The sequence below is a fragment of the Spodoptera frugiperda genome, chromosome 11 (genome assembly GCF_023101765.2).
Source record: "Spodoptera frugiperda isolate SF20-4 chromosome 11, AGI-APGP_CSIRO_Sfru_2.0, whole genome shotgun sequence".
NCBI lineage: Eukaryota > Metazoa > Arthropoda > Insecta > Lepidoptera > Noctuidae > Spodoptera > Spodoptera frugiperda.
Window position 1 is genome coordinate 5,075,857 of NC_064222.1, and position 15,923 is coordinate 5,091,779.

At 39.9% G+C, this 15,923-nt stretch overlaps 1 protein-coding gene and 1 pseudogene across 1 annotated transcript; both read left to right on the forward strand.

Moving 5' to 3' along the window:
• Nucleotides 1-909: 909 nt before the first annotated feature.
• LOC118275037 (collagenase-like) lies at nucleotides 910-8,048 on the forward strand (annotated as a pseudogene).
• A 1,207-nt stretch (nucleotides 8,049-9,255) lies between these two features.
• Nucleotides 9,256-15,863, forward strand: LOC118275039 (collagenase). Its single transcript, XM_035592882.2, has 8 exons — nucleotides 9,256-9,407; nucleotides 10,606-10,654; nucleotides 12,235-12,400; nucleotides 13,424-13,590; nucleotides 14,158-14,265; nucleotides 14,565-14,713; nucleotides 15,130-15,238; nucleotides 15,638-15,863. The coding sequence occupies exons 1-8, from the start codon at nucleotides 9,357-9,359 to the stop codon at nucleotides 15,817-15,819; spliced, it is 981 nt and encodes a 326-aa protein (XP_035448775.2). The 5' UTR covers nucleotides 9,256-9,356; the 3' UTR covers nucleotides 15,820-15,863.
• The last annotated feature ends 60 nt before the right edge of the window (nucleotides 15,864-15,923 follow it).

Sequence of the window (15,923 nt, forward strand, 5' to 3'; positions counted from 1 at the left end):
CTATTGACTAAAGATGTCAAGCTACAAAGCTAAGCGGCGAAGTAAACCACGGGTAATAACAACTTATAGTGTTCTGTATCTCTGTTAAAAGCTAATTAATTAGACATAAATTGATAATACAAGAATATACGTAGAAATAGTACAAAAGGACATAGAATAGATAACTGATTGGGAAAACACAGTTAATTCAATGTGTTACTTTGTCGAGGTGGGTAAAGCCGATGTGAGAGGATGTTTCGTACGTGCTTGATAACATAATAAGGAAATAGATAAAGTTATAAAACTTTTTTTACAAACGTTGTCCATACTAGGATTTTCTCCTGTGTCGGGAGTGCGTTTACAAACATACAAGTTCACATGCACATGTGGAAATCCATATGTGCTGTTGGTGTGTGCTATGGATGGCTTTCCATCGCTCGAGCGAGCTGCGCATCTTCCTCACACACCTACATAGCTTAGTATCAGTGGAAACGGTCACAGTTTTACAGCTTAGCTATTACATCTTCGTAGCATAGCTACATAGCACATCTTTGGCGGAAAAGCACCTTTTTTTGGAGGGGGCAAATCATCCAATGTCTTCTTCCGCCTTGGTCGAGGTGAGAGGGAATGTCAGATTCTTACTGCCTAAAAACTACCCCGTTCCTACTCCTACTTTTCGGACCGGAGCCCTGGTAAACCCGCTAGGTAGTCCGCAGCTCCGAGGAAAAGCACCCAAGAGTGATACTCCCTCTCGCCTCAATGGATGATTTAACTCATTAGCAGTAATCATGATTCATCAAATAAATACATCCAGATTAATATATACCTTATCGATCTAAGATAGGCAACCCGCGTGAATAACGTTGTAGTTATATGAAATAAATAAAATCCAAATTAATTATTTTTTTATCTTAATCTTATTGAAAATCCCAGCACGGTATCATCGCGGTACCCCGCTAGATAGTATGGTAGTACTTATATTTAAGTAGTTGATACTTTGAGATAGGTTTGCAAAGGCTGGCATACTGGAAACATGGCCGCTGCTTATATATTGGGTCTGATCTTCGTTTTAGGCTTCGTCCAGGTAAGTCAGGAACTAAATAAACTAATTATACAACGTAAATACATATAGCCATTATATAGAAAATTATATTTTAAGTGGGGGAAGTGTGGGCCCGCTCGACCGGAGTGATACCACGGCTTCACAGAAAACTGACGTGAAACAACGCTTGCGTTTTGTTTCGTTGTGTGAGTGAGGTTACCGGAGGCCCAATTCCCCACTTCCCAATCTTCGCAATCCCCGATTCCCCAACAACCCTTAAATTTCTAACCTCCTAAAAGGCCGGCAACGCACTTGTAACGCCTCTGGTGTTTTAAGTGTTCATGGGCGGCGGGGATTGCTTACCAACAGGTGATCTGTCTTCTAGTTTATACTGGATTTTTCAAAAAAAAAATGTTTATATGAACTGTCTGCCACAACAACAATGACGTGGTGGCCTTCAAGACCTTGGTTTAAGACGCTTCTCATGCATGACGTAGACGGTTATCTCATCTTAACTCTTCTTTATTTCAGGGTACGGAGATCCAGCCTGCTGAACCGGCCATCATCGAGGACGTGAGAGATGGTGAGTTCCCTACAAGATTCAATGCTACCAATATGAGAAAGAGAGAGAGAGAGAGAGAGAGAGAACAAGATATATTTCTGTCTTTGTAATTTTTGGTCTGACGTAATTGACGAGTCATTTGTTTTATTTTGGTTTTCAGCGTTGAACATAGGATTTAGAGAATTATAATTTCTTAGCCTCTCGCTCGAAGACAGTGGCTGCAAGCCTTGCCCGGCGGCAAGGGGTATCGGGTTCGATTCCCAGGTCCGCTGGGCTGTTTTCAGTTTCACCACCTATTACCATGGGACTTACCTACAACATAAATAAAATTGTGAAAAGTGGGGTGTACATTGTACGGTGGCATTACGTGCCATAACGTACCTCTGCATACCCCTTCAGGGATGAAAGGCGTGAAGTTACCAATAAAATGTTGTTCTTTTCAATCTTAATTTTGGTTTCCAGCTCTCCCATCATCATCGAGGATAGTGGCTGGCCAGCCAGCGGTCGCGGGTCAGATCCCCTACCAGGGCAGCTTGCGGATGGTGGCTCCGGATGGAGCGGTCTTCTCCTGTGGCTGCTCCCTCATGCATCATAAATGGGTCCTCACTGCTGCTCACTGCCTGGCCAAGTAAGTATTCACTAGGTTACAATATTCCGGAGCTGCGGACTACCTAGCGGGTTTACCGGGGCTCCGGCTCGATAAGCAGGAGAAGGAACGGGGTGGTTTTTAGTCAGTAAGAGTCTGACACTCCCTCTCGCTTTGCCCTGGCGAAAGAAGTCATTGGATGATTCTCCCCCCTGAAAAAAAAAAAAGGTTACAATATTACCGTGGTACAAACCTTGTACCGTGCTTGACTGCACGGTTGGCGCGGTAGCTGGGCAACTGGCTGCCGTGCAATGTGTAGAGGGTTAGATCCCCGCACGGAGCAACTCTTTGTGTGATCCACAAATTGTTGTTTCGGGTCTGGGTGTCATGTGCATGTGAAATTGTATGTTTGTAAACGCACCCATGACACAGGAGAAAATACTAATGTGGGTTAAAAAAAAAATACGATGGTGAAAAATATTATTGTTTTAATTTTGATTTATTAGTTTTACGCGTAAATCAGATAAAATATAAATTGTTTATTGATATTGTTAAATATGATTGATATCTGTTATCATATCATAAGCCAATTTGCTGTTTTAGCCTGTCAAAAAATAATACCTACCTATTAGGTACCGGAGCTGCGCCCTACCTAGCGGGGTTACCGAGGCTCCGGTTTGAAACGGCGTAGGAACAGTCAGCAAAAGGTCTGACACTACCACTCGCCTCGCCCAAGGCGGGAGAATATATTGGATGATTTTGCCCCGTTAAAAAACAAGAAAAAGGAGGATGTAATCATCTCCCTAATATAGAGAATTATGATAATAATAGTTGCCCTACCGTGTTCCACTAAATTTAACATGACATGGGATTACGTAATGTAAAAAACGCATTCACTACTAAATTCTAAAGCGACCCAGAAATGAGATATGATAAATTTTACTTCTTCCCCACCAGCCGCATCACATTCGTCGTCCGATTCGGTGTGATCAACGTCACCCGTCCAGAACTGATCGTGGAGTCCACCCACAAGTACATCCACCCTGAGTATGATGAGATCAGGGCTGGAGTCCAGACCGCTGACCTGGCCATCGTGGGACTTGACCACCACATCCCCTACTCCGGTAAGAATTTGATGTTTATCAAAGAAATTCTGGATAAAAATAAAGATAAAAGATAAAGGAGGATGCCAGAATTCCTATGGGTCCCACTTCCAATGTCAAATGTATGTTGCATCATTGGATAGGTCATTTTAAGCTGAATAAAAGTTACTATGGCGCCAAGTTCCAAATCTTAGTAAGTTCCAAAATTGGAAATTGGGGCCAGGATTTGCATCCTTCTTTATTTGTATAAACATGTTAGTATAGGTAACATTATACATATGAACGCAAATGCAGATGGTATTTTCAGAGAAGTGAAAAATGTAAGTCACAATTTGTTTTGCCATAATTGCTATACAATATTTTTATAAAATTTATAAAATCTATTAAAAAACAACTAAAGTAAAAATATATTAAACAAATTAACTTATAAATTATCATTTGATGAAAAATCCTTAATGCTGGGCTTTCCAATGCCTATCTCATCATATCTTTAGTATGGATTACTCCATTTATTACTTATCTGTGTCTTTAGATTAGAATATTACAGTGAGCTTGAAAACTACATTAGGTACATATACATATGTTTAAAAAAAAATTGGATCAAAAAGTTGTTTTTGGATCAATTTCAACCAATTTCCAATAATAATTTAATAATAATCAAAGAAACAGTGAAAATATCATTTTTTTCAAAAGAAAAACAGATAAAATAGAGCGCGAATTAAATTTTTTCGATATCTTCTTATTGTTTGTACCCTTAGTATGAGTTTGCTTTACGTAAAGTAGTCAAAACGAAAGCGCGCTCGGCGCTCTAATTGGCCGGCTCGAATACCAACCAAAACCAATTCACTTAAAGCAAATACTAAGGGTACTGTTATCGCTCACACAGTAAGAAGCTTTGCCAAGCGTCATGCAGCCTAATTATAAACTACGTCAATAGATAAACTGAATATTTTTGTAGATAAATAATTAATCACATACATAGTTCATTCACTAGGAGATAATACTAAAGATTAAAATACTAACCTAGTCTAGAAAAGTATTCTTTTCTTGATTTTTTTCATCTTTGGTTGAGTTAATGATGGTTATGTTTCTCGGACATTTTCTTGGAATCCGGAGCTGCAGACTACCTAGCGAGTTTACCGGGGCTCCGGCTCGAAAAGTAGGAGTAGGAATGGTGTGGTTTTTAGTCAGGGTGGGAGAAGAAATTGGATGGTTTTCTCCCCTTAAAAAAATCTTAAGCCTAATATTCGGGAAAATTATATTATCAGATTTATCGGTAATCTCATTACAGAAAACATATTGGATAAAACCCGCTAGGATAACCAAATATTTGTAAAAAGACAAACTAAACACTAAATTAATATATTTTTTTTGGAGACTTTTGTTTTATATCAAGTATTATTGAGATATTTTGCATAAAGTATAAGGTACGAGTTACTCATGTAACCGTGACTCGAATAGTTTCAAGCCATACTAGGGGCCCACAGAAATATTACTGTTAAAAACAGTATGCAGGAATAGTCATGAGCATGGAAAACGAAAGAAAACTTCATTGTGATTTCCCTACATTATAAAAGCAATTCACATAATATAATAGTTGTGTCTTTTTTCTTACTTCTCCAGCCACCATCCAGCCCTCGCGTCTGATGAGCAGTGCCCAGAAAGCCACCGACTACTCCGGAGTGCGTATGATTGTCAGCGGATTTGGACGTACCGACGACTTGTGGAACGGTCAGTAATATATCCTTTACCAGTTTCCAAAATATTGACGCAAAAAAATAGAAAAAATTTTTTTGCCACATCATATAAATAAAGTAAGAATATTAACTAAAAATCAATGATTACTCACGAATATTAATGGCACAAACGCGGCGACACGTCGCGCAGCCTACAGTCAGTCAGTCTCTCTGTGTCTCGAAACTAGTAGAGCTTTTCTCCATTAATATACGTGAGTAAACTGTGATTTTTAGTTAATAATTAGTCTATTTCGTGATGGGTATCATAAAAAGAATACATTATTAATATCTGCCAATGGCCTCATAGCCAAAAGCCTCGACAAACACCTGAGTAGGCTAACTTTAGGTGGTTGGATCAAGAGCCTGATGCAGAAGGCAGTACTTCTGGACACGGCGCGTATTGTCCGGAAATTCCTCTCTCTTTAGCCCTGACCGCCGGTAGCATGGATTTATCCCGTTACTGGTGGGTTACTGATTTTTATATTTTGAAATGTTTTTTTTTCATCTAATTAAATATTTAAAAATGTAATCAACTAGTATGGTAAATAAATAAATAAGAAAAAAATATTATTAAAAGCATAAAAAAACAGAAAAATAACAAATCTCGACCTATGTATAAAAATTATTAATAACAATTTTTTAATACTTTTTTGTAAACATTTCTCTAATAGTCTCATAAATTTAATTTAAATCTCCTAACTTGTCACAGGTGGAGCAACATCAGAGATTCTCCTGTGGGTGCACCAGCGCGGTATCTCCAACGCGGAGTGCAAGTCCTGGTATCCCACCTCGACCGTCATACAAGATGAGACCATCTGCGTCGCCTCCTACGACAACCCCTCACAGTCTGCTTGCCAGGTAAAGAACCACATACATATCGACACGCCTTTAATCCCTGAAGGTGTTGGCAGAGGTGCACATTATGGCACGTAATGCCACTGTGTACACTCACTTTTCACAATTTATGTTGTAAGTCCCATGTAATAGGTGGTGAGTCTATTGCCATATACTGGACACAATTCCAGACTCCGTGCTACCACTGAGAAATTTACGAAAAACCGAAAAACGCCCAGTAATACTTTGCCCGACCCGGGAATCGTACCCGAGACCCCTTGTCCGGCAGTCGCGCTTGCAACCACTCGGCCAACGAGACTTTATTATTTTAATATGTGTAAATAGATAGATTGGTGATGATATCGTGGTGATCCGGAGGTTTAAACCTACCATGGGCAAGTACCAATGTGACTTTTTCCGAGTTATATGTACTTTCTAAGACTATTAAGACACCACTGACAAACGGTGAAGGAAAATATCGTGAGGAAACCAACCCGCAATGAACAAGGGTGGTGATTAATGCTCAAACCTTCTCCGTGTGAGAAGAGGCCTTTGGTCGGCAGTGGCCACTTATAGGCTGATAAGAGAAATGCGTAAATGGATAGATTGTGACAAGAAATTATCAATATTATAAAAGAAAATTACAAATAACGCATTTGTAATTTTCTTTAGCTATTAAACTATTTAATACTTTGTTTTACGTTGCCGTTTTGCGTTTTTTTCTGTATCGTGGGTGCGGTTACAAACATACAAGTTCATCAGTAATCAGTAAACTTTGGACTACTTGAAAAATAATAAAAAATGTCAACCTTAGAGCTGGTTCAGACACGGCGGGAACCGCGCGATTTCAGAATCGCATGGAAATCGCGCGAGTCTTATTTGTATGAATTATTAATAATCGTTCAGACATAACCGCGCAGTTAATTAAGCCGCGCGGTTATGGCAACCCAACTGCCAAGAAATAAAATCGCGCTGCTCCCGCGCGTTTCTATTACTATGGAGTCTTTACTTCGCGTTCAGTTGCGTTGAGGATACCGCGCGGTTAGCACGTCACAAGTCGTGAGTTCTCGACCTCCATTTTCAAACTGATGTTTTCCCCGCACAAAATCGAATAATAACCGAAAAATAAGCCGGTGTCTGAATAGCATCACAATTTTGCGGTTTCAAACCGCGCGATTCGTGAACGCGCGGTTTCTGCATATCTGAACAAGCCTTTATACACACTTTTTGCTTAAAACTTCTTGCTGACCAACAGGGTGACAGCGGTGGCCCGCTGACCATCGAGGACGCTGACGGCAAGCGCACACAAGTCGGTATCGTCAGCTTCGTATCCGTTGCTGGATGCAACAGCCCGTTCCCAGCAGGTATCTATACTATACTAATACTGTTTGATTGTTTGTTTGTTTGTTTGTTTGTTTGTTTGAACGCGCTAATCTCTGGAACTACTGGTCCGAATTTAATAATTCTTTTTGTGTTGGATAGTGCATTTATCGAGGAAGGTTATAGGCTATAAAACATCACGCTATGACCAATAGGAGCTGAGCAGAACGGGTGAAACCGCACGGAAGTAGCTAGTATTCAATAAAATTTTATTTTACAAATACTTGGTAGAACATATTGGGACACAGAAGTGGAACTCTAATACCCGAATACTGAAACGCTACTCAATTTTAAGTTGTACTTAAAAATCGTGCTATCTCTGTCATTTTATAAAGAATTGATAGGGACAGAACTAGTTTTGAGAGCGTCTTAAAATTGAGTAGCGTTTGAGTATTCGGACATATTAAATCGAGTTTAGGTATTTGTGGAAGTTTACCACACACGGTTTGCTTTTTTTTTAAAATGGTTCAGCCTAACGCGTGATAATCGCACACAAACATACAAACAGGTCAAACTGAAAACCTGCTTTTTGAAGTCGGTTAAAGTTAGAAATAATAAAGGTGTTAAAGCTAATATCCTCTTTTCTTTTCCAGGTTACGTGCGCCCCGGTTACTACCACGACTGGTTCACAGAGGTCACTGGTATCGACTTCGACTGGGACAGCGATGCTCTAGTCCCTCCCGTATCTGGTGAGGACCAGCCCACTCCCTCTCCGGAGGACAGTTCCTCCGCTGAGGGCCAGCAGTGAAGAGAGCCAGAAAGTCCGTGTTGTCAATTAAATGCTAGTAAAAATGTGATATGTAATAAAACTATTTTAAAGTTTAAATTTTGTTTTATTTTACAAGCTAGATATACTTGGGCCCAAAAAATAAAGCCACTAGCGGTTCTTTTTTTATTTTTTTTTAATTTTAAATAACTCTCAATAAGGAAGCCTTTAAAATTACAGTACTTTGTTGTAAAACGAATACATTAGATTGCCTTTTATATGACATACGTTTCATACACAAAACATATTTAACAAGAAACGAAAAGAAATACAAGCTAGTGGCTCCGTTTGGTTGGTCCCAAATGTTGTCAAAGTCAAAGTCAAATCATTTATTCCAATTAAACCATAAATAGGTAATTTTGAAATGTTGACAAATAAAGCAATAAACAATAGTCTGTCAGTCTGTTCGTCATTGGAGCTAGGTGCTCGGGCCAAAGTGTAGCTTCGAATGTTACATGTTTTCTTTTTTTATGTAAACGAGCTGACGTATCACCTGATGGTACGCAATCGCCGCCGCCCATGGACACTTGAAACACCAGAGGCGTTACAAGTACGTTACCGGCCTTTTGTGGTTTGTTAGGGTTGTTGGGGAATCGGGGATTGGGAAGGGAAGAATTGGGCCTCCGGTAACCTCACTCACATAACGCAAGCGTTGTTTCACGTCGATTTTCGGTGAGGCCGTGGTATCACTCCGGTCGAGCCGGCCCATTCGTGCCGAAGCATGGCTCTCTGTATTCATTATGTAACTATTAACTCCTAATTTGGAAAAATAAGTAGTTAGTTAGATTTGCACCATCTTTTTCTTGGCAATCGGTCTTACAACACGATCACATAGATATTGTTCATTGTTTCATTACAAAAGAAATAAAGAGCTTTATCAATAAATAAATAATCCTACAGACGATTTGCTCACCCTACTTTTGTTGTTTACCCATATCGACTGTAAAAATTAAATAGGGTATAAGCGACATTTTGGTCAAAAATGAGTTTATTATGCTACCCTACGTAAAATTTTCCGCTCTTTCGAATGCGCTTACTCTCATGGCTCTACGATGACATTTTTAGCATTTATCCCCTAGCATAAAAAAAAATATTTTCCTAGTATTCTTTCGACGACTGACGAGTTTAAACGGCTTTCCTGAACATTTTATTTTTGTCGCTTATACCCTATTTCCTTTTAACATGAAATGTCGATATGAAATCTACAGACAATATCAAATCCTAATTAATGATGTTGATAGCGTATCGTAAGCCGAGATAATCGTGTTGTATTATCATTTAATTCTAATGTTCGATAGCAAATGATAATTTACATTAATTACTAAGTAAATACACTGCAGTTGGACATTCGTTAGGTGTACGCTTAAGATGGCGGCCACGTACCTGTTGGGTTTGCTGCTCGTAGCCGGCTATGCTTCGGTAAGTTATTTTATGATACTTACTGCGACACTCAGTCATTTAATGGTTACTTAACCCAGTCTTTAGCAATTGTTTTCGATACAAAATCGTGACTAAGGAATAGTTTAAGTAATCATTAAATGTCTCTGAGTGCGGCAGTTACGAAATGCGAAATTTTTGAGGGGTGAAAGTCATCCAATAACTTCTCCTGCCTTAAGTGACGCGAAAGGGAGTGTCAGACTCTTACTGACTAAAAATCACCCCGTTCCTTCTATTGCTTTGAGCCGGAGCCCCGGTAACCTTCATAAGTACCTGTTAGACGTGTGTGAGGGTGCTTTTTCACCAGAGATGTGCTATATAGCTATGCTACGAAGATGTAATTGCGAAATTGTGACCGTTTCCACTGATACTAAGCTATGTAGCTGTGCGAGAAAGATGCACAGCTCGAGTATTTGATGTATCGATAGTAGGGTCTTAATTCATAATTATCTGGTCTACCTGTACCCAGTGCCCTTAAGGCTTTTCACCAGAGATTAGCTATGCCACGATGCTGTGCCTATCACTGGTGGAAACGGGTTCAACTAAGATATGTTTTTCATATGAATGATGAGTGCTATGGATGCGTGCTATGGCTGCGTGCTTTGAATATGTGCTATGGATACATATCTGCCGATGATTTCCCCACTATCGAAACATCGCATACTTGAGCTGTACATCGTTCTCACACCCTACATAACTTAGTATCAATGGAAACAGTCACATAGTTTCACAGCTTAGCTATTACATCCTCTCAGTTAAGTTTCATAGCACTTGTCTGATGGAAAAGCACCGTGATTCAGTAGTCAGAGTTCAGGGTGACAATAAAATTGTATCTTATAACTGGCAGTAAAGAGATTAATGCTGTCAGAGACAGAAAAAAAAATACATGTGTTATAATTAACTATCCAATTCCATTATTTTCGATTGAAGCATTTTAATCTCGGATTATCACGTGATTTATAGATAAGGATAGCATAAAGCTTCTTTAGTATTTAACCCAAAAAAAGATATTCACGCGTCGTGGTTGTACATTACGATAGAAATATAGAATATACCTTCTTTAGTAAATACTTAATACCCGAAAAATAGAGAATCGTGGTTCGTAGGTGCCAAAATGGTCACGCAACTGTTGAAGTACAATTTACAAATCAGGAAATAAATATGGCTATCATGTTTGCAGGCTGCCGTGCTGAATGCTGATCCAGCCATCATCGAAGACTTGAGAGATGGTGAGTCACACATACAAGTTCAAGTATTATGTCGCAGGAATATGATAAAAACAGGGATTTGGCCAAATCTCTGAGTTGATCAAACTACGGAGGATGTCAAAATACATAACATGATTTTATCGTGTTGTTATAGTGTTGATATACAGCGTGTAACAAAATACCTATATACATCAAGAAGCACTGAAGAATACAGGTTGAATAGAATCTCTATACAAAGTTTCCAACGCGCCAAGTACCAAGCATGATTCTTGATTTTAAATCATACAAACGTATCACAACACTACAGGGCTCACTCGCTAATATTACGATTACGAAACATTTCTTCTGTAAATCTGATCGCCTAGTACCGTATCCACCTAATTTTGATGTTTCGGTTTCTGGAATTTTATGAATTAGAAAAAATCATAACTTCGTTCCATGAAAACATGAGTTTAAAAAACCCTTCCCATATCGTTTGTTATGTTATCTAGAAACCGTGCACTTGATATGTATACCCCCTTTTTGTTACACCGTGTATAAAGTCGTGTCATTATAGTTAAAATCGTGTTGTTATTTAGAAATCCTCCGTGGTTTGATCAAACCTTAGAGATTTGGCCAAATCCCTGTTTTAAACATATCTATGCGACATATAAAAACACCTAAAGCTCAAAATACTATACTAAAAATAAAAAATCTGTAGATTACAACATTGCACACGCGCCGTGTACGCATTGATTAGTAATCCTTTAATGATACTATAATCAGGATGAATAAACAAAGATATTATGTTCCATTAATTTATTAAGTACCTAATTAATTATATCATTTATGTCAACTCATGATTCGAAGTGACACATATAATGATTATTATGGACTTCAAGACTGGATATGAGATTATTAAACACTACGCTTACCCTACTCATAAACTTTCACATTTATTATAAGTTAGATCAATGGAGAAATGGTAGCTATACGTTTCCGTAGCGATGCCGTAGCATTGCCGTAGCACTACCGTAGCATTGCCGTAGCACTACCGTAGCATACCATAGCATCGCCGTAGCGATGCCGTAGCATTGCCGTAGTACTACCGTAGCATTGCCGTAGCCTTACCGTAGCGAGTGCTCGTAGCATTGCACATCGAAGCTACGTACATTTTGTGACTGACTACGCTCATAAAAACATTATTTTATATTTATTGAGTGTTATAAGCGCATCATAAATTATTGGGGAATAACGTAATTTGTTTGTAATAAAAATTAATTACAAGCTGACTAGTATTGCCGGAGATAACATTAATATGGGCTTCTAGTCATTTGAGTACAATTACAATACAAACTAAATAAACACAATAAAAGTTCAACACTTTCCATCAGTCAATACTTATCAAGATCTGTAGATCTGACATAATATACAAGCTTCACCATATAAAGACTCTATCTACTAGCCTTGATTACTGAAGACCTATAGATTATTGAAACGGCCGACAGTTAGCAAATCAAAATCTAAAAAACCTCTCCCAAATACTATCTTAATCAACGACTCCAGTCGACTTGCAACTTTATTGTAGCAGTTTTAAAATACATTTTTCCTATCACCATCAGCTGAACCATCAGGCTCGAGGATCGTGCAGGGCTGGCCTGCCGAGGAGGGTCAGATCCCCTACCAGGGCAGTCTGCGCATGGTGAGCCCCGTCGGAGCCGTCAGCTCCTGTGGCTGCACTCTCATCCACCACGAGTGGGTCCTGACTGCTGCTCACTGCTTGGCTAAGTGAGTATACTCTTATTGTACTTTTTCAATCTATCTCTGGCGACCTCTCGCGTCCGTTAGTGGTTCAGGCCATGGTGCGGGGTGAGGACTGGGATGCTGCCTCCTCCTTTTGAGAAGCAGTTTAAAGAGGAGACGGGGCGTTTAAGGGAACGAATCTCCTCACGCCTCAGCGTGGTATTTTGTCAGTAAGAGTCTGACACTCCCTCTCGGCTCACGCAAAGCCGGAGAAGTAATTGGACAATTTTCTAGTCTTTAAAAAAATCTCTAAAGTCTGTTCAAAATAAAATAAAAATATTAAAGATACATGTAATTTTAGTTTGAATATGGAAAGTTTCAGATTCTTGTTTGTTTCTAATCATATCTTAATAACAGATAGCGAAAAATAGGCAGACAGGATTATCAAATTAATTGGATTTTGAGCAACGTCATAGGTATCATTTGGACCAATTAGATACCTCTAAGAACCAGTATGTAGATACCTAAAGCCCTAAGCAATGGGTAATTACTAATTAGGGCTATCTAAAGTCATTGAACAAAACAGATTACATGACTAATCCCTGATAAGTTTCGAAATAACAAACAATATAATTTGGATTTGGAGAAAATTACAAGCATCTTTAGGATAATGTATATTTTACAACGTGTCGTGGTAGCCCGGAGGTTTAAGACACCCGCTTGTGATCAGCAGTGGCTACTTATAAGCCTATAAGTGGTAATGGTTGATGTGATGTGAAATAATATGAAATAGACGGGTATCTATAAAACTTTCAGTATTCTGCACTCCAAGTCCAATATACCAATTAACCAAAGGGAAAACCAAACTTACTTACCTTACTTACTTGTGAATTTCAATTATATCAAGTTCATGCAAATACTCTACAAATTGACTCCAAAATCGCAAACAGCACCACCATAGAACGTTATTAACATTGAGGGCTTATTTCTTTTCTGGTTTCCAATAATTATCACCTACCATTTATCACCAATCACAACAGACGACACTTAAAATCTTCTTTTCCACAGCCGTATCTCCTTCGTGGTTCGTTTCGGTGTGACCAACCTGACGCGCCCGGAGATCCTGGTGGAGTCCACCCACAAGCACATCCACCCCGACTATGATGAAATCAGGGCTGGAGTCCAAACCGCCGACCTGGCCCTGCTTGGACTTGACCACTACATCCCCTACTCCGGTAAGACAAGTTTCTTGTTTTTTTTATAACAATGGGAGGAAGTGGAAACTTACTATTCCTATCCCTCCTCGTTTATTACCCTAGGATTCATTGCTTCGCTTCGGTGTGCTTTCCCAGTACTGATAAATTTGCTTCGCATCGATGTGCTTTATGTTTCCAGTACTGATAAATTTAAGCTAAAAGTTACCCATTGCCATTGTAGTCGATTTAGCGATCTTGTCAAAAAAAAAGTAACAATCATTTTAAATCAGATTAGGTAACTGCTGTTGAGCTACCTAAAGAAGCAACTTCTCAACTTACTCCGACTCAAGTCCCAAATAACACCAGTTTCAGGCAAGATTACTTTAGCAGTGCCCAAAACGGCCCACAGTTGGGACATATTACTGTATTAAAATTGTAGACTACACTGTGCACTATGGACGCGTTATAATGATTTGATTTGATACACATTTCTTCTCATTTAAAAACACTGCCTAAGCCTTTGCAGTTACTACAATAGACAGTGGTCTATGTCACCTTCTGCAAATGATTTTGGTAAAAATCTATATCGTGTTTTTATGTCCACAGCCAACGTGCAGCCTTCCCGTCTGATGAGCAGGGCGCAGAAGGCCATCAACTACGCTGGAGTCAGAATGATTGTCAGCGGCTTCGGACGTACCGACGATCTGTGGAACGGTCAGTATTCTTCCCAACATATTGAAAGTCAAAATTAGGATCCATGGCGGAAAAAATCAAATACTACGTACTTTTCTTCTCCTCTAATAATATCTACTGATTTATTTCGTTGCGGGATCCAAGATGGGATGGGATGCACCGGACTTCAGTGTACTGCCGTTTTCATGGTTGTATCTACTGTAGATCCTGGCTTACAAGAGCTGCAGCGGTATAGAAGGTTGTGGCGAGCATGTCCCATTAAAAATACTAGGTACTTATTTATACCTACGAAGTTTATCAACACCTCTAAATGTCTCCAGGTGGTGCTGCCTCCGAAATCCTGCTGTGGACTTGGCAGCGAGGAGTGTCCAACGAGGACTGCCTCTCCTGGTACCCCACTAGCCAAGTCATCAAGGACGAGACCATCTGCTCCGGATCTTATGACCATCCTTCTCAAGCTTCCTGCCAGGTACGACCTTCTTTGATTCAAAGGAAGCTTTAGCTAAGTTGAAGCTATTGGAATATAATCGTTAACGATAGGAATCAGCTTTTCGCGTCCAACCACTGTCAGCCAGGATACCATCACTCCACTTACCTAGAGGTGCCTTGTTAATAACTCCTCAGGAGAACTAATTAAGTTAAAGGCCTCCCCCTTAGTCCTCCACGTAAAACGACAAGCCGCCACCTGCATCCACTGGCTCCCCACGACTCTGACGACATCGTCCGTCCACCTAGTGAGAGGTCTACCCACTTTACGTCTTCCAGTCCGCAGTTGGACTAAGAGGGAAGCCTTTCTTCAACAGAGGACATCTTCCGGCTGATGATGATGATGATGATGTCCAAGGCCATGAATACAATTTTAATAACTTTTTGTTTCCTCACCAGGGTGACAGCGGTGGCCCACTGACCATTGAGGACGCTGACGGCAAGCGCACACAAGTCGGTATCGTGAGCTTCGGATCCACTGCTGGATGCAACAGCCCGTTCCCGTCAGGTGAGCTATTTGTACCTTCTAATTCATGCAGAGTCCAGATGAACAATTCGTATCAGATCATTGCTGAACTGTGGGGCACCTCCACTATAGACCAAGGTTCCATTTATCCTATGTTTCAATCAATAAAAATGTTTTTACGGGGATGTGTAACAGTGGGGGGGATTTTTAAGGGTGGAAAATTATCCAATGACTTCTACCGCCTTGGACTAGGCTAGAAAGTCAGACTCTTACTGACTAAAACCACTGCTTTTCCAGCCGGAGCTCACGGTAACCCACTAGGTAGTCCGCAGCTCCGGAAACACTAGAGGGCTACGACGTTATAATTATTTTTTAGCTAAAACCTTTTCATGATATTATACGATAAAGTAGCATCCGTTCTCAACTCATTCTCTTTTCCAGGTTTCGTCCGCCCCGGTTGGTACCACGACTGGTTCACAGAGGTCACTGGTATCGACTTCGACTGGGACAGCGACGCTATCGTCCCTCCTGCATCTGGTGAGGACAGTGGCGACAGTGAGGACAGTAACTCCTCTGAGAGTGACAGCAGTGAGGAAGCTGACAGTGTTAAGTTCGTCAACTAAGTTACTAGCACACCTAAGCGATAAATAAAGCTATTTTTACATTATATTGTTGTTTTGTTTTAAGCCATTTTATTATTTGACTTGAGTATATATGTTACTTTCCA

Bases quoted from the DNA above. Each gene is read 5' to 3' on its own strand.
- LOC118275039 (XM_035592882.2), top strand. From the start codon at position 9,357: ATGGCGGCCACGTACCTGTTGGGTTTGCTGCTCGTAGCCGGCTATGCT. The intron at 9,408-10,605 runs GTAAGTTATTTT...TCATGTTTGCAG, and splicing joins TCGTAGCCGGCTATGCTTCG to GCTGCCGTGCTGAATGCTGA. The intron at 14,266-14,564 runs GTCAGTATTCTT...AAATGTCTCCAG, and splicing joins TACCGACGATCTGTGGAACG to GTGGTGCTGCCTCCGAAATC.